The 22543-nt window shown below is 51.6% G+C and overlaps 1 protein-coding gene across 1 annotated transcript in view; it reads left to right on the top strand.

Moving 5' to 3' along the window:
• SMARCC1 (SWI/SNF related, matrix associated, actin dependent regulator of chromatin subfamily c member 1) overlaps window positions 1–22543 on the top strand; it is a 64299-nt gene that overhangs the window by 4759 nt on the left and 36997 nt on the right. The window contains exons 2-17 of the mRNA XM_038130016.1: window positions 1068–1187; window positions 3668–3753; window positions 7405–7486; window positions 8297–8389; window positions 9651–9720; window positions 10875–10944; window positions 12170–12245; window positions 13042–13167; window positions 13532–13650; window positions 14182–14306; window positions 14980–15039; window positions 15662–15699; window positions 16719–16840; window positions 17894–17965; window positions 21501–21614; window positions 22357–22510. Of these exons, the coding sequence (XP_037985944.1) occupies window positions 1068–1187; window positions 3668–3753; window positions 7405–7486; window positions 8297–8389; window positions 9651–9720; window positions 10875–10944; window positions 12170–12245; window positions 13042–13167; window positions 13532–13650; window positions 14182–14306; window positions 14980–15039; window positions 15662–15699; window positions 16719–16840; window positions 17894–17965; window positions 21501–21614; window positions 22357–22510 (1527 nt within the window). The remainder of the gene's footprint in view (window positions 1–1067; window positions 1188–3667; window positions 3754–7404; window positions 7487–8296; window positions 8390–9650; window positions 9721–10874; window positions 10945–12169; window positions 12246–13041; window positions 13168–13531; window positions 13651–14181; window positions 14307–14979; window positions 15040–15661; window positions 15700–16718; window positions 16841–17893; window positions 17966–21500; window positions 21615–22356; window positions 22511–22543) is intronic.

Raw genomic sequence — 22543 nt, 5'->3', positions numbered from 1 at the left:
CTGGGGGAGGGAGGAGGGCAAATTGAAGTGCAGCTCTGGAATGTTAGCCTTCAGTTGTTTCCAGGCTCGTGTTTCCAGCTCAGGATTTATACCCAGGACAGGACACTCGGGAGCCCCACAGGAATTTGTGTCCTTTGAGTTGGGAAGATTTAATTTCTCGGATATGTGCCTGCTCCTGAGAAAGTGCTGGGGGAATTCACATCTCAGGGTGGTCAGACACTGAAACTGTAATTGTTTCCATTCACTCCGTGTCTTTGTGGTGCCTTTGGCTTTGCAGCTGATGCTTTGCAAAGCTCTGTTAGGTTTGGCTGGTGTTTGGCACCACAGCTTTAAAACTCGGAGGGTTCTGGGTCTCAAACTCATTTTTAAGGGGTTTTAGAAGAACCTTATTTGAGGGAGGAGGAAAAGCTGAGAGTTACCCAGCTGAGAGACCAGGGTAGCTCAGATTGCTGCATGTTCTACCTGGAAAAGTGATGTTTGTTCTCCTCTTGGCAGTCACCTGGCACAGCAAGGAGGTGACATCCAGTGAGTGGATACTGAATATTGGGGGTGACAAAAGCTCAGCACTGTGGGAGGGGCTTAATATTCCATGCTGTGATTTCACACTCACAATGTAAATGTAATTTTATTGAGCCTTGGGAGCTGCTCTGACCGTCCCAAAACATCACAAGTGCTTTTGTGTGGCTCAGCTTTTCCCTGTGTGCAGGACATCCTATTTATAGCAGAGGCTGCTCTGGGGATTAATGGGGAGTTGATCACAGCAGGAGGCTGTGAGGTGGCTGCAGAAGGCTCTGTGTGTGGGGGCAGCACGAGCTGAGCTCAGCCTGAGTGGTTAATCCTTGTCTGGAACCCAGGTGAGTGCTGGATGTTCAGCTGAAGCCTGGAAAATGGTTGTGCTGGGTCCTTCTCCTGTGCAAACCCCCCCTCCACCCCTTCCCAGCCTCACAGGCATCCCAAAATGCTGAAACTCTGCTCTGCAAGTGCAGGAGGGAGCTGGGGGGGTCAGCCTGCAGGCAGCCTTCCCTGCAGCTCCCTGTCCCCAACAAACTGTGCTTCTTGTCTTGCAGTACGTTCAGGCAGATGCTCCTACCAATAAAACCTTGGCTGGGCTGGTGGTGCAGCTGCTGCAGTTCCAGGAAGATGCCTTTGGAAAACATGTCACCAATCCTGCCTTCACAAAGCTTCCTGTGAGTATTGTCCTGGGGCTCTCGCTCTGCTGGCACAGCTCCCTGGCCAGGGCTTTGGGCCGTCCCTGCCCAGCCCAGGCTCCTGCTGGTGCAGGCTCTGGCAGGGCTGGAGTAGCACACCTCTCCTCGCTGCACGTGTGCAGTGTAGGACAGCTTCTCTTTGTATGTGAAATGATTTCTGGAATGCTGCGGGAACGTTTTCATTTCTACTGAAACTCAGTGGAATTCATCAGTTTTAAGTCAAATCTGGACTGGTGCATCCTAAACTGAGCGAGCAAAATGCACTTTCCAGGGCAAACAAGCTGCCATTAGCTGTTTTGGTTGACTAAACTCCAGACTTGTGAGGTTGCCAGGGCTGAAAGCCTTTGCCACGTTCTGCAGCAGCAGGTGGTGACCTGCTGGCCCTGGGCTGGTTCTCCAGTCCCCTGGGATCCATCCAGGTAGCCAGAAACAATATCAGCACTGCCAGGGCTGCTGCTTCCATTCCAAAGTGCAGCCTGGAGCCCTGCCCACACCCAGAGGGTCCTGTCCCGGGGAGTGTGAGCCCCAGAGAGCTGGGAGCAGGGCAGGGCTGCCAGCCTGATGCCAGCTGGGTGCTGTAGGGGAGCTCTGTGGGCCAGCACAGGTGTCCTGATCCTGCCAGTGTGGCACCAGCTGTGGCACAGATGTGTGCTGGCACTGGGGCTCTTTGGGGTGGGTGCACAAAGCTGGAATCATTTGTAGCCAGTTAAGATGCTGAAGCCCATTGAAGCTGAAGTTGGCCTGAAAACCTGGCAGAACTCCTGTGGCTGTGGGTGCACGTGACAGGACAGCCCTTTTTCTGTTCTGTGCTGGTGTCCCCAGGTGTTTTGTCCCCTGTAACCTCTCCATGAGGGTGGGGTGTGCACGCTCCTTCGCTGAAGGGTTTGCACTCATGGGGTGAATCCCAGAACGAGATGGATTTTAGAAGGAATCCTTCCCTTTGAGAGTGGCGTGGCCCTGGCACAGGTGCCCAGAGCAGCTGGGGCTGCCCCTGGGTCCCTGGCAGTGCCCAAGGCCAGGCTGGACAGGGCTGGGAGCAGCCTGGGACAGTGGGAGGTGTCCCTGCCACAGCACAGGGGGTGCTGGCTGAATCTTAAGGTCCCTCCCAACCCAATCCATTTTGGGATTTTGTGAATCTCCTGGTGCTTTGGGGGGCACCCAGAAGCACCCCAAGGTGCCATTAAGATCTCACCACCTCTCCTGATGCCTCGGTGATAGTGGGAAGCTTCAGGGACAGGGGGAGCTTTGCAGAGCTTTATTTGGGTGTGGCAGCACAAACCATGAACCTGCCCACGTTCCTCAAGTGCATAAACCACTGGAGTGCTCCCAAGCCTTAAGTCACTTTGTCTTATCTTAAAAACGGGCAATAAACATTGCAGTGGCATCATAAAGATGTTGTTCCTGTGTTTGTTCTCGCTGCTTCAAAGCTCTGATCTGGCCAAATTTGCTCAGGTAGTTTACAGCACTTGGATCTCAGTTCCTTCCAGCAGGAGACAGCTCCTCAGTGCATCCTCAGGAGTGCTGCTATTTGGGGGGGTCTCTTCTGCTCCCAGCAGAAAGCCCCTGGTGGTAACCAGAGCCTGGCCTCTGAGCAACTCCCCAGATTCTGCTTTGTGCCTCGTACAAGGTTTTTGTATTTACTGAGAAGCACGGAATATTCCACAACCAAAGCAGATCCTGGCATTGCCTCTCCCTGCCCTGCCTGCAGCTGCCCCATCCTCCTGTCTCCATTTCCAGGAGGGCTCTGGCAGCAGCTGCCTTCTCCCAGGCACAGCCATCCTGGCCAGAGAGAGCAGGAAAGATGCACATTCCAGGCTCAGATGTATCAGAAAATTGAGCTTTTGTTCAGGAAACAGGGTTTTTTAATAACCTTTCAGAGAAGGGACTTGGTGGGACTCTGAAGCTTCCAGCCTCCTCCTGCTCCTGTGTGATGTTGTGGGATTCCTGCTTTGGGAAGGGGTGACTCAGGTGAAGCTGAGAGGGAAGAAATGAGCTGGGTTTGGTGTTTCAGGGCAGATGTGCAGCTCCTGACACACAGCTTTCCCTGGGGGAGGGATGGAGTGTGGAATAGCTGAGCTCTGCTCCAGGTGCTCATGCCTGATGATCTGGTTTGATGCTCTCATACAGATGAAGAGCTGCTTCCCTGCCAGCTACGATTTGAGGTTTAATTTACTATGAAATGGGTGTTCAAAGAGTACTTTGGATTTTTACAGCTCTGCTTGGAGCTTTCAAATACATCAAGTTCTTGCAAGCACAAAGAATTCTGCTTAATCCAAATACATTTAATCTTGAGGAAACGTTCTGAAAGGAGAACATCACACTCCAGAAGTGTTTCATCTGAAAATTAACTTTTCATTTGATATGTTCCACGTCTAAAACTCAGCTAACCCATCTGTATTTGTTTAAAATAATTGCATAAAAGTCGATGTCACTGTTTTTCCTTGTTTTCTGGGTTTCAGGCAAAGTGCTTCATGGATTTCAAAGCTGGAGGTACATTATGTCACATTCTTGGTGCTGCTTACAAATATAAGAATGAACAGGGCTGGTAAGTTTTTATTTGTGGTTTACACACCTTTTGCATGAAACCAAGCACATGAATTGCTTATGCAAACTACCTAAAGTTTAATCCTTCCTAGGGCTTCGGGCAGGCAAGGCAGTGGAGATGGGAAGAGGGAGCTTTTTCCTGTTTTGCTGATGGTAGCTTTTCTAAGACACACCCCCACACTTCTAAATTTAAAGAGGAGTTGGCCAAGTTTAAGGTTTTGGGCCTGTAGTTGGAGTTAATTACAAGTTTGAGGCTCCTTTTTTATTTCCTTGCTGTCTGACTGAGAAAATGAGCCAGGATCACTCTCACATCTGTGAGACATAAATCTTTGTTGCTGTACTGATTATTTGGCTTAGTTATGATTGGAAAAGCATGAGGCACTGCAGGTCCTGGTACATGCTCAGATCCCCACTGCTCCAAAAATGGGGAGTGTAAGCACTTAGAAGCTGTGCCCCTGGAGCTGTTGGTACTGGGATGAAAATATCCCTGTGACATCCCAGGAGTGGTTTCACCTGGGTGATTTTAAGTTGTAATCCTCTTCCCAAGGGAACAGCAGCATGGGATCATAAAATCCTGGAATGGTTTGGGCTGGAAGGGATCCTAAAATCATGCAGTTCCACCCCCTGCCATGGCAGGGACACCTTCCACTGTCCCAGGCTGCTCTGAGCCCCAATGTCCAACCTGGCCTATATTTGAGAACACTGGGGGAAAAAATGAGGATGAAAAGTCAATAAATGTAAACAATCAATAAAATTAGGCAGAGGCTGTTCCTGTCCACAAATTTAAATAGTTTGGATGTGATGTTTCCAATCTGTAACAGCGTTCTTGGAATTGACTGAGTTGTTTTTACACACAAGAGCCATTTAAAAGGCAAAACAAAGTTGTTTGAGAATGGTTGGTTAGTTTTAGGAATTATTTATATTCATATCTGCTCAGTCTGAGGTGGATATATCAGGAACAAACCACCCTCAGGGGCTTTCCTATCCCAATCTTGCCAACACCTGGGACAGGCACCTCTCTGCAGTGTGCTTTATCAGCAGTGTCTTGCTACCTCTTTGCCTTAAGACACGGGAATTAAATGCTTCCAACCTCAGGAACATTTGAATTGAAGGAACATTCCTTTTTTTTAATAAGAAGATGTGGTTTGCAGTCAGCTGCCCAGCCCAGCAGGGCCCTGGAGCTGCCTCCTCCCCTGTCCCTGCCTTGCTGCCGCTCAGGATTAGGTGGGTAGTGCCTGGTGTGTGTGCATGTGGGCTGGAGCGGGCAGGGATCCTGCACCTTAACTCTGAGCCCAGCCCTAGAGCCTGCAATGTGTCCCCCACTGACTCTGCCAAGTAATCTGTGCTGTTTGCCTGCCCTGTGCTTGATTTGATTTTGTTTTCGGTCTGCATTGTCGCTCCTGCTTAACCTGTTTGTGACTGATCTGTCTTATAGGAGAAGTCCCTTTCCTCGCCACAATAGGTATGTCTGAGAGCTGGACATACACACCTGGCCCAGCCTGGCCAGGGAGCCTCTTGAGCTGAGCCCAGGAGGAGTTAGTGCCACTTTATCCAAATGGGCAGCTGAAACCCTGCCGTTATTCATGTGTCCCTGTCCTTCTCTGGCTTTCTGGAGCAGGCAGGGAGCTGGGGGCATGCAGCATTCCATGGATGCACAGTGCAGCTTTTGAGCTAAAAATGTCAACACTCTGGTCATGCCCTGGGTGTCTTTGTCTCACAGGTGCCAAGAGGTCTGTAGGTGTTTATTTGGCATTTGTATCCCACAGAGCCATTCTGGGTGTTTTGGATACAAACCACGGCTGGGTACTGGAGAAGGGGCTCGATCTTAGCTCAAAATCCTCTGTAGTATAGGTGTAAAATAGCTTATTGACAGTGACCTGACAGCCTTGATGGCTGGCCCTGCTTCTGCAAGTCAGGGTGAACTTCCCAAAGCACACAACAAGGTCATAAATTCCTCTCTAAAAGGCTGATTCCAATAAACGTGCCAGGATCTTACATTTGATTTGTTTGCTGTGTCCTCAGCGTGAAGGATAATGTGCTTTAGGACAGAAACCATCCCCCTGACAGAGGGTGTTGGTAGAGCTGCCCAGCACCTCAGGTGTTCCCACAGAACACCTGCCTGGCCCTCTCCCTCCTGAAAATCCCAGGATTGGGAGTTTGGGACAGGCTGGATCCTGAGGGCTCAGCACCTCCTGGAGTTTGGGACAGGCTGGATCCTGAGGGTTCAGCACCTCCTGGAGTTTGGGACAGGCTGGATCCTGAGGGCTCAGCACATGCTGGAGTTTGGACAGGCTGGATCCTGAGGGTTCAGCACCTCCTGGAGTTTGGGACAGGCTGGATCCTGAGGGTTCAGTACCTCCTGGAGCTGTGGGACAGGCTGGATCCTGAGGGCTCAGCACGTGCTGGAGTTTGGGACAGGCTGGATCCTGAGGGCTCAGCACCTGGAGTTGAGACAGGCTGGATCCTGAGGGTTCAGCCCATGCTGGAGTTTGGGACAGGCTGGATCCTGAGGGCTCAGCCCATGCTGGAGTTTGGACAGGCTGGATCCTGAGGGCTCAGCACCTCCTGGAGTTTGGGACAGGCTGGATCCTGAGGGCTCAGCACGTGCTGGAGTTTGGGACAGGCTGGATCCTGAGGGTTCAGCCCCAGCTGGAGTTTGGACAGGCTGGATCCTGAGGGCTCAGCACCTGGAGTTGAGACAGGCTGGATCCTGAGGGCTCAGCACGTGCTGGAGTTTGGGACAGGCTGGATCCTGAGGGTTCAGCACCTCCTGGAGTTTGGGACAGGCTGGATCCTGAGGGTTCAGCACCTGGAGTTGAGACAGGCTGGATCCCAAGGGCTCAGCCCCAGCTGTGGCACTCCCTGCAGCTGCTGGGCTCTGGGGCAGTGCTGGGGCTGCTTTGGGGCTGGGGTTGTCCCTCCTCAGGCTCTGGGGTCACCACTCCAATCCCTCATTTGGGTTGGCCCATCTGGGAGTTCCAGACGTGTTCAGGGGTCGGGTGGGCACAGCACAGGACCCTGGGGGCTCTTCTGCTGCTTTCCAAGGAGATTTCTCAGGTTTTGTGTCCTCCCCCATTTCTGATGGACAGATCTCCATTGGCATTGCAATAATTGTGATGATTTGTCCGTGAAATAACAAAATTAGAGGACCAGGGTCCAGTAAAGGTGGTGATACAGTGCTGCCGTGGATTATTAGCTGCCCGTGTCCTGGGGGTGGTTTGTTCTCACACCAGGCAGAGGAATTGCTGCTTCTCTGGGCTCCCAGGACTGGTGGATGGGTGCAGCTAGAAGTAAGAGAACCATGAGAGTTCATCCATGAATTTCCTCATCTGATGTTGAAATCCATGGTGGTTGTGTTCAGTTACCCCCTGTGACTGTGGTGGGATGCACAGCCCTGCTGCAGGGTTTGGTGGGTGCTGTCAGCCTTCCTTTTCCTCCCTGAACATCTCACAAATCAGCTGCATTTGTTGGTGTGGTTCATTGTGGTTTTCTTGCTGGCGAGGGTGCCAAGTGCAGCAGAAATAGTTGTGGCTGTGCTGGAGTGTCCTGGCACCCCTGCCATGATCCAGAGTTTGTGTGCAGCAGGGAAGGTTCTGGACTGCTGGCAGCTGGGGATGTGCAGTTAATATTTGTGAATCATTTCCCTCCACAGGAGAAGGTTTGACCTGCAGAATCCCTCCCGGATGGACCGGAACGTGGAGATGTTCATGAACATTGAGAAAACACTGGTGCAGGCAAGGACAGCCCCAGCCCAGGGCAGGGCCACTCCCTGGGCACTCGGGGCAGGACTTCACCCTGGCCCTCTGCAGGAATGGGGGACTCTCCCCTCCCTCTCCCACCCAGCTTAGTCACAATTCCACATTTTCACTTGAAAAATGCAGACTATTTCCACTGGCCCTCTGTGGCCATGCAGAGGTTTTTATTTTATTTATTTATGTGAGGAAAGAGAAAACATCCCGGGTGTCCCCATGTCCCTGTGGGGGTGGGGGGTGGCACCCTTGGGGCTCAGTAACTGCTCCTGTACCCATTCCTGACTTCCAGTTTGATCTGAACTGGCCTTTTTCAGGTTAGGATCCATTTAACTCTCACTTTATCAAACAAGTTATTATCTGTACTCATTAAGCAGCTCTGTGGAGTCTCATCTGAAGTTCATTTTTTTAACTGCTGCATGGGAATAATGTATGATTTTTTTTCAAACTCTGAAGCCAAGTTCAGTGTAAGGTGTGGTCAAACCATAACTTTCAGGGGTCCATTAGCAATGGAACCAGGAAGAACAGCAGAAAGCAACAATATTCTTACTACAAAAAACCCTTGCCCACGTACAGTGGTTTCAGTGCGTGATAAAAACCAGGGCAGGGCTTTGCTGGGGAGCTCTGAAGGGAATGTCCCTGTCCCAGGGCTCCTGGAGCTGGGATCACTGACCTGTGTCACCCCCTGCTCTGGGTTCCGCTGGAGTTCCAGCACTGGGGATTTTCCTAGGAACATTCTGCTTTTTGCCACAGATCGCCTCCTAATTCCTTGTTCAACTTGCTGTTCTCTCACAGAACAACTGTCTGAGCAGACCAACCATCTACCTCATTCCTGACATGGAGCTGAAGCTGGCCAACAAGCTGAAGGACATTGTCAAGCGTCACCAGGTGAGTGTCACCCAGCACAGCTGTACCTCAGCTCTGAGGGACACCCCTGCCTGAGCCCTGGGGCTGCCTGAGGACACAGCAGCAGCAGCAGCTCCCCTGGGGAATGGCTTTCACCCTCCCGTGAGGCTGAGCCCTGGCTGTGCTCCAAAAGCAGACCTGGACCTGCTGCCAGATGGCTCTGGGTGAGCTGGGGGCAGCCCCAGCTGGTTTATTGCTCAGCGCAGCTTTGTCCTAACCTGGGTCTGAAGCAGGGAGTGAGGCAGCTGTTCCAGATGTGTGGGACAGCAGAAGGAAGCTTCACTCTGAAATGGCTGTTGGTTTTTGCTTTATTTCACTCTTTGGTTGCTGGTGCTGAGCAGAGCCCGGGCGGCCTCAGGGAACCTTGCCCTGGTAATTCCAGGTGCTGAAGGATGGCTTGAGCAAGATTAATGGCTTCATCCTTATAAACATAAACAGTCTTCTCACTTGTCTGCAGAGAAATACCCTGGAACGTGACCTCTGGATGTTCTGATGGCTTTTGTGTCAGGACAATTCCCAGCTGTAGCCAAAGAGTTTCTTTTGCAGATTTAATGTATTTCCTGTGTTGTGATTATGAGCCATTGTCTCAGCCTCAGTTGGGCAGATTTTCACAAGTTGCTCTTAATTATTTGGCTGATTCGGGATGGGTGGTATTGCTTAAATTAGAGTGAATGAGTCAATTTTCCTTTCATAAAGGAAGTCTGTAGTGAGCTCCACGCTGTATCCATGAGTGATTTAAGGGGTTTTTGAAGCAGCTTTGTCTCTGCAGGGATGTGAGGAGATGAAAACAGAAATTGTCTCCAATTCTGCTTTTTGGGCTTTCCTTTGCTCTGCCTCTGAATTCTCATCTTGTCACTAGCTTAGCTTCCTCACTATCTTGGTTATTTTCATATTTTAACCCCTTGCTGTCATCTCCCCACTACCCCAGCCCAGTGCCTGCTATCCCAAGTCCTCCCTGCTCCAACCTCTGTTATTTTCCAGCTCCCTCCAGAGTTGCCCCTGTCCCTTTCCTGAGCTGTGGGAGCTCTTGCCCTTCAGCCCCTGATCCCAGAGTATCCCACATCCCACCCCACGACCCTGTACTAATTCCTGCTGCTGCTGCCATCCAAGGTTGGGATCTGCAGCTCCTTGTGCTGTTGAATCAATCTCTTACACGTTTGTGGGATGTAATTTTGAACACCAGCTGTGTTTTGGGGTGATGTGCTGAGGGTTTCTCATGCAGTTTCTCCTGTGTTTCCCACAGGGAACAGTCACTGAAGAGAAATCCAAGGCTACCCACCACGTGTATCCGAGTCCTACCTCAGTGGATGATGGTAACCTCCTGTGGCAGTTTTTCAGTGGCAATACTCTTGTAATGAATGCCTTGAGGAGTTGTGGAAGTGTTCACCAGGACTGCTCCCAGCCTGCTCCTGAGGAACTCTTGCTGCATTGTGGATAATGTGCATGGAGAGCTTTAGGCTGGGTGTTGGGAGAGTTCCTCCTGCCCAGGGCAGGGGTAGAGTCCCAACCCTGGAGAGATTTCAGAGCTGATGTGGCACTTGGGGACAGTGCTGGGGAATGGCTGCACTGATCTTGGAGGGCTTTTCCAGCCTCAGCAATTCCCTGATTCTGAGTTCTGGCTCTCCAGGAATCCTGCAGGGAATGCTGGTACAATCCTTGTTTGGGGGGGTAAGGAGAGCTCCTCCATGAGCCTTGGCTATGTTAAAGTTCACTCTGCCTGCATGAAGTGCAAGGTCCAAAAAAAGCAATTTCACTGCTGCCTCTTTCAGCAAACAGCAAAAAATATTTCTTCCCTTTTACATCTTAAATCAATTTAATTACCTGGTTGGTCATTGTCCTCAAGCCCAAGTTGCACAGACATAAATAAATCCCTTTCCCACATTCCCTGGCCTGTGCTGGCCACTAGATGGAAGTGCTCCCTGCAGTTTGCAGGGATCAGGAATGGTTTGTGTCTCTCCCTCTGGCAGCACCAGGCTCAGCCCTGTGTGTGTCTGAGCTCTGAGCCCCAGGTCACACTGGGGAGCAGCCCAAAATTCCAGCAGGGATTAGAGATGCAGGTTCACAGCCTCGGGGTTTCTCCTGTGATGCTTCTCTGGGCTCTGTTCTCAGGATTTGGGTTGCAGGGTTTGGTACTTGAGAGCTGCAGGGATGGATGGGATATGGGCAGGAATTGTTCCCTGGCAGGGTGGGCAGGCCCTGGCACAGGGTGCCCAGAGCAGCTGTGGCTGCCCCTGGATCCCTGGCAGTGCCCCAGGCCAGGCTGGACAGGACTTGGAGCAGCCTGGGACAGCAGGAGGTGTCCCTGCCATGGCAGGGGGAAATTGGGATGAGCTTTAAGGTCCCTTCCCAGCTCAGGCCCCAGCAGACATTTAGCAGAGGGGTTTGCAGTAACTTCTCTGACTCGCTGTGAGAAGTGAATTACTGTGCTTTTCCCTCCCCATCTGAGCTGGATCTCATTCCCTTGCAGATGAGTGGTTGAGACCTGTGATGAAAAAGGACAAGCAGGTGCTGGTACATTGGGGCTTCTTTCCAGACAGGTAAGGATGGCTGGGGGAAAGCAAACCTTGAGCTTGAACTGTTTGTTGACGGAGAAGTCTTGATCCCAGTGTGCAAAGCTTGAAAGAATGAACCATGGATGTAAAACTGCAATATCCACACCCATTTGTGGCACTGGCAGGTGGGTTGGGCTGGAAAAGGAGTTCTTCTGCAGAGCCACAAGGAATTGGTTGGAAATTGATTTTAAAGCTGGAAGGAGCCTTTCCTTAAACTTAAAGGGAGAACTTCCAGTCACCTGGCTAAACTCTGACAAAGAGATTTCACTCCAAGGGTTGTCTTCAGTCAGGTGCAAGTGACTGTTAAAGCACCCCTTTGAGAAACCTGCCCTGTGCTCTTGGAACATGCTAAAATTCAGTGTATGTGCTGATAGGAGCTTCACTGTATTTGCAGTAACTGCTTTCTGAGCCCAGGCTATGGACGATCAATCAAAACATTGATAACCCAGTATTGGCTGCTATTTAATTAACTTTTCAGGCCACTGAAATCTGTTCACACACCAAATTCCTAGGAACTCTATCTCACATGGGGCTTTCAATGGAGGAGAGCAGACAGTAATCACACTGAAGTTTTTTATTCATACAGATGAAGTGCCTTTAAATATTTCTATATTTTTATCAGTAGTCAGGTTCGTATTGGTGTTTTTCAACCAGGTACACACTGAACAGTGCAAAGCCAGGAATGCTGTGTGCACATCTTTCCTTGCCCCTGACTCCTCCCTGTGCTCAGCACCTGCTGTTGGTTACAAAGGACTGTGGCTTTTGCTGTTGCTCAGTGCAGTTTGTTAATAAATAGGCTTTTGAGGGAATAATGTGGAAGAGTGGATATAAATGATGAGTGGTTTCTAGGACAGAGTGCAGCTTCCTCCCTTCCAGGAATCCAGTCGCTCTTGCTTTGAAATCACAAGAACAGAAAGAAGTGCATTTAGTTAATGGCAGGGTTTGGTTGGGTGACTCAGAGCTGCCTTTACCCCCTGAATCTCTCCAGACTTGCACTTGAAGCTGGAGTGGTTCACTGAGAGGGTTTTTAACTTTTAATGTGCATTGGATGCCCCGGGGCCCTCCCTGTGCCCCGTGCCCAGTTCCTGTGGCACAAAGCAGGATTGCTCCCTGTGGGACGCCCTGCAGGGGTGTCTGCCTGTGCCAGAGCTGCTGGAAAACCATTCCTGGTGCTCCTGGTGCCTGAGCTGCTCTCTCTGACCCTCCCCAGCTACGACACCTGGGTCCATGCCAGCGAGATCGAGGCGGAAATCGAGGACGCGCCCATCCCCGAGAAGCCCTGGAAGGTGAGTGAGGCTCAGGCCTGGCCTGGGGAGCTGAGCCTGGCCTGGCTCAGGCCAAAGGGAAGCTGAGCCGAGCCTGGCCCAGTCCTTCCCAGGGTTCCTGTGCTGGGGCAGGCGGGTGTTGCCCTGCTCTGGTTGTTCTGCACTCTCTGTGTTACCCTGGCCGTGTTCTGTGTGTGCTCCTGGAGTCACAGCAGCCCAGGCTGAAAGGACCTTGGTGTCTGTTCCAGCTCCTGTAACTCACTGGATAACAGGATTTTGGGGTATAAACCTTACTAGGAACAGTCAGAGAGAATTTTCTGAAGTATTAATAAATCAGTAATAAATTGTATAGATGACTCTAAAGCACCAGAAGGTTTTCCAGCTGTGAAAACCAAACTCTCTGAAGGTGGATGTTATAATCCTGACAGTTGGCTTTGTCCCTCCAGGGAAGGGCCAACTCTTGCTCACTTCTTGGTGTTTGTGGCACACCTGCCAAGGGGATGGTTTATTTAGGAGGTTTTGATGGCAATTTTCAGCACGCAAAGAGCACTGGTAACCCAGAGCTGCTGTCCCAGCTCTCAGAGCTGAGCTCCCACTCCAGGAGGCCTCAAAATGCTTGAGGAGCAGAGGCTGAGTTCTGAGTCCTGTTCATCCTTTGTGGTCCTGCCATGTGACACTGCCACTGGTGTGTGTGAAACCAGAGGGATTGGGACATTCAGACCTGGTAAAGCTCCAGGAATGTCCCTGATCCTGGGAGGTCTCTCATGGAGCTCTTTCTCCCCAAAGCATCAGCCTGCCCATGTCTCCTGTTGTGCAGGTCCATGCCAAGTGGATCCTGGACACGGATGTGTTCAATGAGTGGATGAATGAGGAGGATTATGAGGTGGATGAGAACAGGAAATCCGTCAGCTTTCGCCAGAGGATCTCCATGAAGAATGAGGAGGTGGGTGGGGGCCTGGAGGGAGAGCAATGTCCTTCATCTCTGCTTGTACAGAGCTGGAAAAGGGAGGGAGCCAGGGAGAGCTCAGAGCCCCTGCCAGGGCCTGAAGGGGCTCCAGCAGAGCTGCAGAGGGACTGGGGACAAGACCTGGAGGGACAGGACACAGGGAATGGCTCCCACTGCCAGAGGGCAGGGATGGATGGGAGATTGGGAATTGGGAATTGTTCCCTGGGAGGGTGGGCAGCCCTGGCACAGGGTGCCCAGGGAAGCGGTGGCATCCTGTTTTGGGGTGGGTTAAGGAAGGATGCAGCCTGCAGCTCTGCAGTGGGAGAATCTGGGGGTAACTCAAAGCTCTGCTCCCTGCCAGCCTGTGAGGAGCCCCGAGAGGAGGGACAGGAAAGCAGCAGCCAGCACGAGGAAGAGGAAACACTCCCCTTCTCCACCCCCAACTCCTGTGGAGTCCAGGAAAAAGACAGGGAAGAAAGGGTGAGTGTCTGCACGTGTCCAGAGGCCTGGAATTTGAGGTGAAAATCAACGAGGAAGAGAAGAAATTCAAGAAATGCTTATGGGGAGAGCTCTGTGACCTGGGGTTCTGGAATTATTTCTGGCTAGTCTTGAGGGATTATTCCTGAGCAGTTTGTGCAATTCCTTATTCTACCCAAATAAAAACTTAATTACTATTAATTAAATAGTAATTAGTAAGATTTTAATAGCGATTAAAAACTTAATTACTAACTGTGGGGTATTAGGAGTGGGTATGGAGGGGAGCACTTCAAAGCTAAAAATTCAGGTTTTGTTTATGGACCTGTTGGACTGTAACAAGACAAAACCAGATCTTTATCAAGAATGAGTTGATAATCTGAATTCCTCCTCCCAGGTGTGAAGCCTGAGTTGGGGTCTGTGTGGAGATGAGGGGCTGGTTCTGCCCCTGTTCCCAGAGTGGCTTCAGGAGGGTTTGACCCTCCTGTCCTGGCACCCGAGCACTGTCCAGGAGCATCTTTGTCTGCTCTGTTCCAGGCAAGCAGCTCTCTATGGCAAAAGGAGGGGGCAGAAGGAAGAGGATGAGCAGGAGGATCTCACCAAGGACATGGAGGATCCCACCCCAGTACCCAACATAGAAGAAGTGGTACTTCCCAAAAATGGTAAAATATGGGAACACTTGGGGCTCTTTGAATGTTATAAATTAAACTGCATCAAAATTGTGTCTGTATTTTGTCAAATCTTTGAAATACTCCGTGGCCATGGGTGTCTGCCCATAAATTTATCTCGTCAGGCATGTAACAGCTGAAAAGGGCAGCAGTGTCACCTCCTTTTGGCCTTTAAAAATACAAAACTGCATTTATAAAAGGCACTTTTAAAAATAGATTTGCAACGATCTGCTTAAATGTTTCATTTCACTGGCTCTTGTTGGGGGAGATGGAGTTTTCTGGGGCAAAGTATTTCCCTGCCAAGCCCCCAGAAGAAGGATGTTAAATGAGTGGAAAATGTGCTAGTGTCAAGTGCTTTTAGTCCTTTTCAGGGAAGTGTTGATGTGGGCAGTAATAATTCTGGGAAAAAGAATTCCTTCTGCATCCCTGGCAGCAGATAATTTTGGGAGTCTCTCCATTTGGGTGTTCCTTGGTGTCTGCACTGAAGCCTTGCTGTGGGGAGGAGCAGGGCTGTGCTGCTCTCTGTGGAGCTGGGAATGCAGGGCAATGGGACAAACCAGCCCTTGTGCTGCTGGGTGAACTCCTGAACTGCAGACAGAGCCCAGGGAAATGAGGCCAGGCTGCAGAACTGCTGTCTGCTGCTCTCTCATCACTCCTGTTCTTGCAGTGAACCCAAAGAAGGACAGTGAGAACACGCCCGTGAAAGGAGGAACCGTGGCAGACCTGGGTAAAGCCCCTGCAGCCCTCAGCCTCACCCCCAATCCTGCTTGCAGTCAATATTTTAAAATATGCCTTGAATATTTCTAAATCTCCCAGTTTAAAAAGCAGCCTCTGCTTCTGTTTTGTTGAATTAATTCATATTTCACACGTATTCCAGTTCCAGTGTACCAGCTCTTCACTGCAAAGCTGTCCCCTCATACCCTCATTAGGCTACTGTTATTTTTATTTTTTAACATGACATACAAGCTCTTTTCTAGCAGAATTTTTTACTGGGAATCCAGGGTAAATCACAGGTTCCCTGAGCTTTGCTGAGCCTTGACATGAGATACAAACTAGTATCCCATATCTTATTATGCAAGAGTCATCCAGGACACTGGGAAAGGAAGTAATTAATTATGGATTCTGAAGTGTTGAAAAATTCTAATTATCCTTCCTCTGTGTTCTTACCTGGTCCCTGGTCTGGGATAGACAAAGGTGTAATTGCTTTAGTGATGTGGGATCCACTTTGTTTCCCTTCCCTTCCCTTTGGAGTTAAATGTCCTTTCCAGTTAAACAGTTATGTTGCTGGAAAGGCTCCTGAACATTTAAATGAGTTTATTGGTGCAATTCTCAATGTTTTCACCTTTCAGATGAGCAGGATGAGGAGACAGTGGCCACTGGAGGAAAGGTAACAGCACCTGCTGCTTCCTAAATTTGGTGACAACTGAGATTGTAGAATCCCAGATGGTTTGGGCTGGAGGGGACCCTAAAGCCCATCCAGTGCCACCCCTGCCATGGCAGGGACACCTCCCACTGTCCCAGGCTGCTCCAAGTGTCCAGCCTGGCCTGGGGCACTGCCAGGGATCCAGGGGCAGCCCCAGCTGCTCTGGGAATTCCATCCTGGCCCCTCACCAGGAAGAATTCCTCCCCAGTGTCCAACCCTGCCCTCTTTCTCTTTGAAGTCATTCCCTGTGTCCTGTCAAGATCCTAATCCACGTTCAGTAACTTCACCTGAACTCGCTTTCCAGTGATCTGTGAGATGAGATCAGTTAGTGACAGGGTTGAGAGTTTATTATAGAACTCTCCAGGTTCTGGGGGTGACTTGGTATTTTTAAATCTGGTGTATTAAAAAGGAGAATGAGGAGACAGGTGCTGACTATTTTCCAAGAAGCATTTTTCAGATGAGAGGTTTTGCTTTGTTTTTTTGGTTTTAGGAGTAAATCTAAGCCCTGCTTTGGCTTCCTGATCATTTCAGTGGAGCTGCAGGGGTAGTTTCTGTATTGAGTTGCATTTGTGGCATGCCAGGCACTATTTTTAACAGATGCCAGATCCCTGAATGTGTCCAGAGTGATACCTTGTTGTCTTTGGGGGAGCTCAGATGAAGAGCTGATCACAGATAAAGATCCATTATTGATCCCAGTGACTCCTCAGGGTCTGCCTGTGGGCCTTGGCTGTTTTTAACACCGCTCAGACAACACCCGAGGTGTTTTGTACCGTTCTTGTCACGTCCTGACCCTGTTTTGCTGCCTCCTCTGTGCCCTCCTCATCACTGGGGCTCAGGAGTTGGCACTTGAGTTGCAGAGCAGCTCTTCTCAGGGGGCTTCAGTGGAGAGAGCCCCAAGCTGTCCTGCTCGTGGGGGTGTCACAGAGTGTCTGTGGGCTCGGGGGGCCCCGCGCTGCCCTCACCCTGCTGCTGTGTCCCCTCAGGAGGACGAGGACCCCAACAAGGGCGACCAGAGCCGCTCCCTGGACGCGGGGGAGGACAATGTCACCGAGCAGACCAACCACATCATCATCCCCAGCTACGCCTCCTGGTTCGACTACAACTGGTGAGGGCCCGGGCCAGGGGGGTTCCGTGAGACACAGGCTGCTGCTGTCCCCAGGGAGCATCTGCTGGGGTGGCATTCGGGGACAGCAGTCACGGGCACACACCACACTCACCGTGGGCAGCTCAGCCACGAGAGGCAGCAGGGCCTTCTGGAGGGTCAGCTCCAGCATGGTTATTTCAGCACACCCAAGGGAAATCGGGGGCAAAAGAGCTGCCATGTGCTGTGCACGGGGTTAAGTATACCTTTTGTAGGGTCAGTTCCAGCATGGTTATTTCAGCACACCCAAGGGAAATCGGGGCAAAAGAGCTGCCATGTGCTGTGCACAGGTCAAGTATGAGAGGGCACAGGGGTGGCACAAAGGGTTAAGTACAGGCACACATGGGGGTGGCATTGGCCTGCAGGGAAAATGGGGCCAGCCACCAGGGGTACCACAACCAGTGAGGGAACAGGGAAAGGAGAAAGCAACAGGGTTTGGGACGTGTGGAAGGCACTGGAGTGGTTCATGGTGTCATGCAGGAGTACTTGGTTAAGTCCTCTCCTTCAGCCTAGGTGGGGAAAACTGTGGGAAATTCTTCCAAGGCAAGGCCCTGGGATTGCTCTGAGGGGGAAGGATTCAGGATTCCACAGCAGCCCAGGGGATTGCCCTGAGGGGGCAGGATTCAGAGGATTCCACAGGCAGCTTCCCTTCCTTTGTTTTCTCACCAATCAGCCTGGGAGCTGAAGGCAGTGACTCTTGTTTAGGTCTGGTTCCCATGTTCTGTGCTGAAATATTTCTGGCCCTTCTCAGGGGTTGGGAATGAGGAAGAGGATTTCAAACAGGTTTTGCATACATTGATTTCCCTCTAATTCCCTCCTTAATTCCTTTCTCTCTTGTACTTCCCTAGTCATTGTCTGACCATTCTGGGTTTATCTCTACTACTGAAACCTTTTTATTTTGCCTCAGAACTTTGAGGAGAAGTCTCTGATTCTAGAGGGAGGGCATTGGTTGCAGCCTGGAATCCTCCTTGGGGTCAGGGCTGTTTCAGGGTCTGACACTCAACTGTTTTCTTGCAGCATCCACGTGATTGAACGTCGCGCGCTTCCCGAATTCTTCAATGGGAAAAACAAGTCCAAGACCCCAGAAATGTGAGTGAAACCTGGCAGTGTGGCAGGATAAAGGAGCTTCCCATCCCATAAATCCTGTGGCCGCAGCTGGGTGTGTGTGAGGCTGATGCTTCTGTAGGGACAGAGCCACTGACGGTGTTTGTACATTGTTGTGGTAGAGATAAAAGTTTAAACACCAATGTGGTGTTTCCCAGTGGTTATCCAGGTTAAAAAAACACTTTCCCCCAAGTAATACTGGAACAAATTCTTCAACCCTGTGTGGTACAAGATGTGATCACTTCCAAAGTCGTGTTGAAATGTCATGAAGGGGTAGAAGTGGAACAATCCTGCTTACTCCTCCCTCTCTCCTCATGCCATGCTGTATTTCTGTTTCTGTGTGTTGTAGATCCTGTCTCAGGCTGTGGAGTGAATTTTCTGGTTTGAGTTTGGTTATTCAGGGTGATCTTGAAAGGCCATGGATAAAGGAAAGATGGTCAAAGGCTTTTGAACAATATGCTTGTTTCTATTAAAATGATCCTAAACCTGAGATTTCACACCAAAAAATCCTGGGTTTGGACAGCAGTGTGTGCTGGTCAGTGTGGGCCGTGGGACTGGCCTGGCTGGGCTCACTTTGTCCTGGTGTCAGATCTTGGCTTGGTTCCAAAGCAGCTTTTGGGGGTTTTAGAATGTGTTTTTTCAATCAAGTACTACAGGAAGGGGTTGAGGTGTCTCCTCATTGTCCTGATCCCATCTGGGCCCTTCATTGCTCATACACAGCATTCCATGGAATCCCAGAATGGTTTGGGCTGGAAGGGACCTTAAACCCATCCAGTGCCACCCCTGCCATGGCAGGGACACCTCCCACTGTCCCAGGTGCTCCAAGCCCTGTCCAGCCTGGCCTGGGACACTGCCAGGGATGCAGGGGCAGCCACAGCTGCTCTGGGAATTCCATCCCAGACAGGAATTCCCAATTCCCAGTCTCCCATCCATCCCTGCCCTCTGGCAGTGGGAGCCATTCCCTGTGTCCTGTCCCTCCAGGCCTTTTCCCCAGTCCCTCTGCAGCTCTCCTGGAGCCCCTTCAGGCCCTGGCAGGGGCTCTGAGCTCTCCCTGGAGCTTCTCCTCTCCAGGGGAGCATTCCCAGCTCTCCCGGGCTGGAGAGGAGAATCCCTGCAGAGCTTGTCCTTGTGCTGGAATCTCCCACCTCAGGTGTGGCTGTTGTTCTGTGATGCTTTGGGTCTGATAAAGGAACAGGGATTAGGGCCTGTCCTTTCTCCTGGGGCTCTCGTGGTGTTTGTGCCCTGCCCCAGGAGGTCCCTGGGGTGCAGCCAGGCTGTCCCTGTGCCAGGGCAGAAACAGCTCAGGCTGGCATGGAACAGCAGCTTCTGGCTGGAGAAAAGGGGAGTTTTGAGCTCTGAACAAGGCAGGGCACTGGGATGGGACTTTGGGAAATTGGGATTGCTCCTCCTTGGAGTCTTTCAGGCCTGCCTGGACAAAGCCCTAAGAAACCTGGTGACAGTTCATGGCTTGAGCAGGAGCTTGGCTCAGACACCCCTGAGGCTCCTGGCACCCCCAAGGATTCTTGGTGTGTCCTCCCAACTTCTCTGCATGTGTGAGTGCAGGGAAGCACAGCTGGACCCCAGAGCCCCAGCAGGGCTTGGGGACAAGGGGCTGTGAGGATCCTCTTGTTCCACTCCCTGCCATTCCACGATGGGCTGGCTCCAAGGCTCATCCACCACTGACTCCGTTCCAGCAGTTTTGCTGCCCAGGAAATTGTAGTTTGGGGGTTTCTCAGAGTGAGAGGCAGCAGACAGCTGCCATGTGGAAGGAATGTTCCTCTCCTGGATCTGTGATCCCTGTGATTGTCACTGCAGGCCCAGGTGCCCTTCTGCAGCTGGCATCACGAATCAGTGCTCCTGCTGCTCCTCCCTGGGCTGCCACCGGGTCTCTGCCTGCCATGGAAGCAGCCTGGGGACTCCTGCCAGTCCTCCTGTCATCCTGGAGATCTGGTTGTGGTGCCATTTCGGGGTTGTAGGAGCAGCACGTGGTCCTGGCTGTGTTTTCTTTTGGGATAAAAGAGGAGCATCCCCCTGAACGGAGATGGGTGGCCTCAGCTGAATGTTCTGGCCAAAGCACTGTGCTGGAGGAGCTCACACAGGTTCATCCTTGTGACAGCAGTGCCTGGGGTGGCCCTGGCTGCAAAGGCATTCATCTAAATCCTGCTTGACTTCCCACTGCTCACAGGGGTTAGCTGATGGGTCATGGCTCAAAACCATCTCCCTTCAGAGCCAGCCTGGGGATCTTTCTGTCTTGTGCTTCTCTCTCCACCTCGTGCTGTGACCTTTGCTAATAAATACTCATTCCTGCAGCCAAGACCCGTTCCTGGGCAGGTTCTTCCCCTCCTCCCCTGCAGCATTCAGGAATGTTCTCAGTATTCCTCTGTGGAAGAAGCTCCTTTTTGTTTCCTGCCTCCCAAGCATCCCACATGGAGCCAAACTCCTACTCCAGCAATTTTCTTCCAGCCAGTTGCACATATGATCTGGTCAGGAGGAAGATGTGGGATTTTGGCAGGGACATGTGCTTGCAGCATCTGCCTGCTCAGGCCTTGCCTGGATGATTTATATTTTTGGTTCCCAGCTGCTTCACACGCTGCATGTGAAACATTCCCCCCTGGAATTTTCCAAAGGCAGAAATCTGCTTTAAAACCACTGTTTTACACACAGCTTTGCACTGGATACTCACTAGACAGAATCCTGCAATAATTTGGGTATGACAGGATCATAAAGCCCATCTCACTCCACCTGCCTGCCATGGGCAGGGGCACCTTCCATAGTCCAGGTTGCTCCAAGCCTGGATGGTGCCAGCCTGCCTGTGGCAGATGGGGTTTGTTCCCTCTGAAGAGCAGGGCTATCAATAATTTTATGGCAGGTTATTCTCCTTGGGATCATTTGTATTAGGAAGTATCAGTATGTTCCAGAATCTTACTGAAATGGGGGAATCTGAGAGATTGTTTCTGCTCCAGCTGTTCCCAGCTGTGCTGGCTCTGGGCTCTTGTCCTCTGCTTTTCAAAGGTTTTTTCTTCTCCATGTTGCTGTTCTCCAGCCTTTCCTGCCTCGTCCCTTCATCCATTAAAAACTCCACATGCAGCCGCAGCCGTGTTCCATCCACTTCTGCTTTTCTGTGCAGCTGTTTTCCTTCTCCCAGGGATGCAGAAGGATTATTTATCCTGTTCCTGTGTGCAGACCAGACACCGTTCTTTTCATCCTGCAGCTCCTATTCTGTTGCGGGAATATTTGGTCAGTGACCAAGCTGCAGCAGATAATTGTGTGATTTACAATTTGAACGTGTTTCCACGTGCTGCTAATCCAAACGCAGGAGAAAATCCAGAGTGAAGCGGTCTGGAAGAGCGTGAATTCCACTTACCTACTGCTTTTGGTGCTGGTTCTGAAATTGCACCGATGAAAGGGATCTGCAGGTGTTTGCTGGTCAGAGATGGGTGCCTGGGGGGCTGAGTGTCGAAATGCCTGCCCTGAGCTGTGGAGGAGCTGAGGGACACAGCTGGTGGTCCTTGTGTTGCAGATACCTGGCCTACAGGAACTTCATGATCGACACGTACCGGCTGAACCCGCAGGAGTACCTGACCAGCACTGCCTGCAGGAGGAACCTCACCGGGGACGTCTGCGCCGTCATGAGGTGACAGCTGGCCTCTGGGGGGACCTTTGGGGCCTGGGCCTTTGGAGCCTGCAGCTTCTGGGCATTTCCAGGCATCAGCAGCATCGTGGAATAACTGAGGGTGGAAAAGCCCTTCAAAAGATTGAGCCCAGCCCGTGCCCTATCCCCAGCACCGCGCTGAGTGCCACATGCAGGCCTTCCTTGGACACCTCTAGGTCACCTCCCTGGGCAGCCCTAACCCTGACCACCCTTTCCAGGAGGAAATTCCTCCTGGTGTCCAACCCAAACCTGCCCTGGCCCAGCCTGAGGCCGTTCCCTCTGCTCCTGTCCCTGTTCCCTGGGAGCAGAGCCCGACCCCCCTGGCTGTGCCCTCCTGTCAGGAGTTGTGCAGAGCCACGAGGTCCCTCCTGAGCCTCCTTTTCTCCAGGCTGATCCCCTTTCCAGCTCCTCAGCCCCTCTCCTGGGGCTCCAGCCCCTTCCCAGCCCCATTCCCTGGACACGCTCCAGCCCCTCAGGGTCTTTCTTTGGGGCCCAGAACTGGACGCAGTCAGGCTTTGGTTTATCCATCACACTGCAGTGCCCTCAGGTGTGCACAGAGCTCCTGCTCTGGGATTTGTTTTGCTCTTTGAGATTAACGAAGGACCAGAGGAGCTCCTGGGTCTGGATTTGATCCAGCACCATCAGCTCTGTCCTTTGTCCCCTCCCACACGAAGCACAAGCAAACCTTTGGTGGCAAAGGCTGGATTTGTGCTGTTTTTCGCAGGGTCCACGCCTTCCTGGAGCAGTGGGGGCTCATCAACTACCAGGTGGACCCCGAGAGCCGCCCCATGGCCATGGGGCCCCCCCCGACCCCCCACTTCAACGTGCTGGCCGACACCCCCTCAGGGCTGATGCCGCTGCACATCCGCACCCCGCAGGTGAGCCTGGCCGGGGCTGCCCTGCCAGCCAGG

This window comes from Motacilla alba, chromosome 2 (genome assembly GCF_015832195.1).
Source record: "Motacilla alba alba isolate MOTALB_02 chromosome 2, Motacilla_alba_V1.0_pri, whole genome shotgun sequence".
Taxonomy (NCBI): Eukaryota; Metazoa; Chordata; class Aves; order Passeriformes; family Motacillidae; genus Motacilla; species Motacilla alba.
This window is presented reverse-complemented; position numbering and strand designations above follow the sequence as displayed.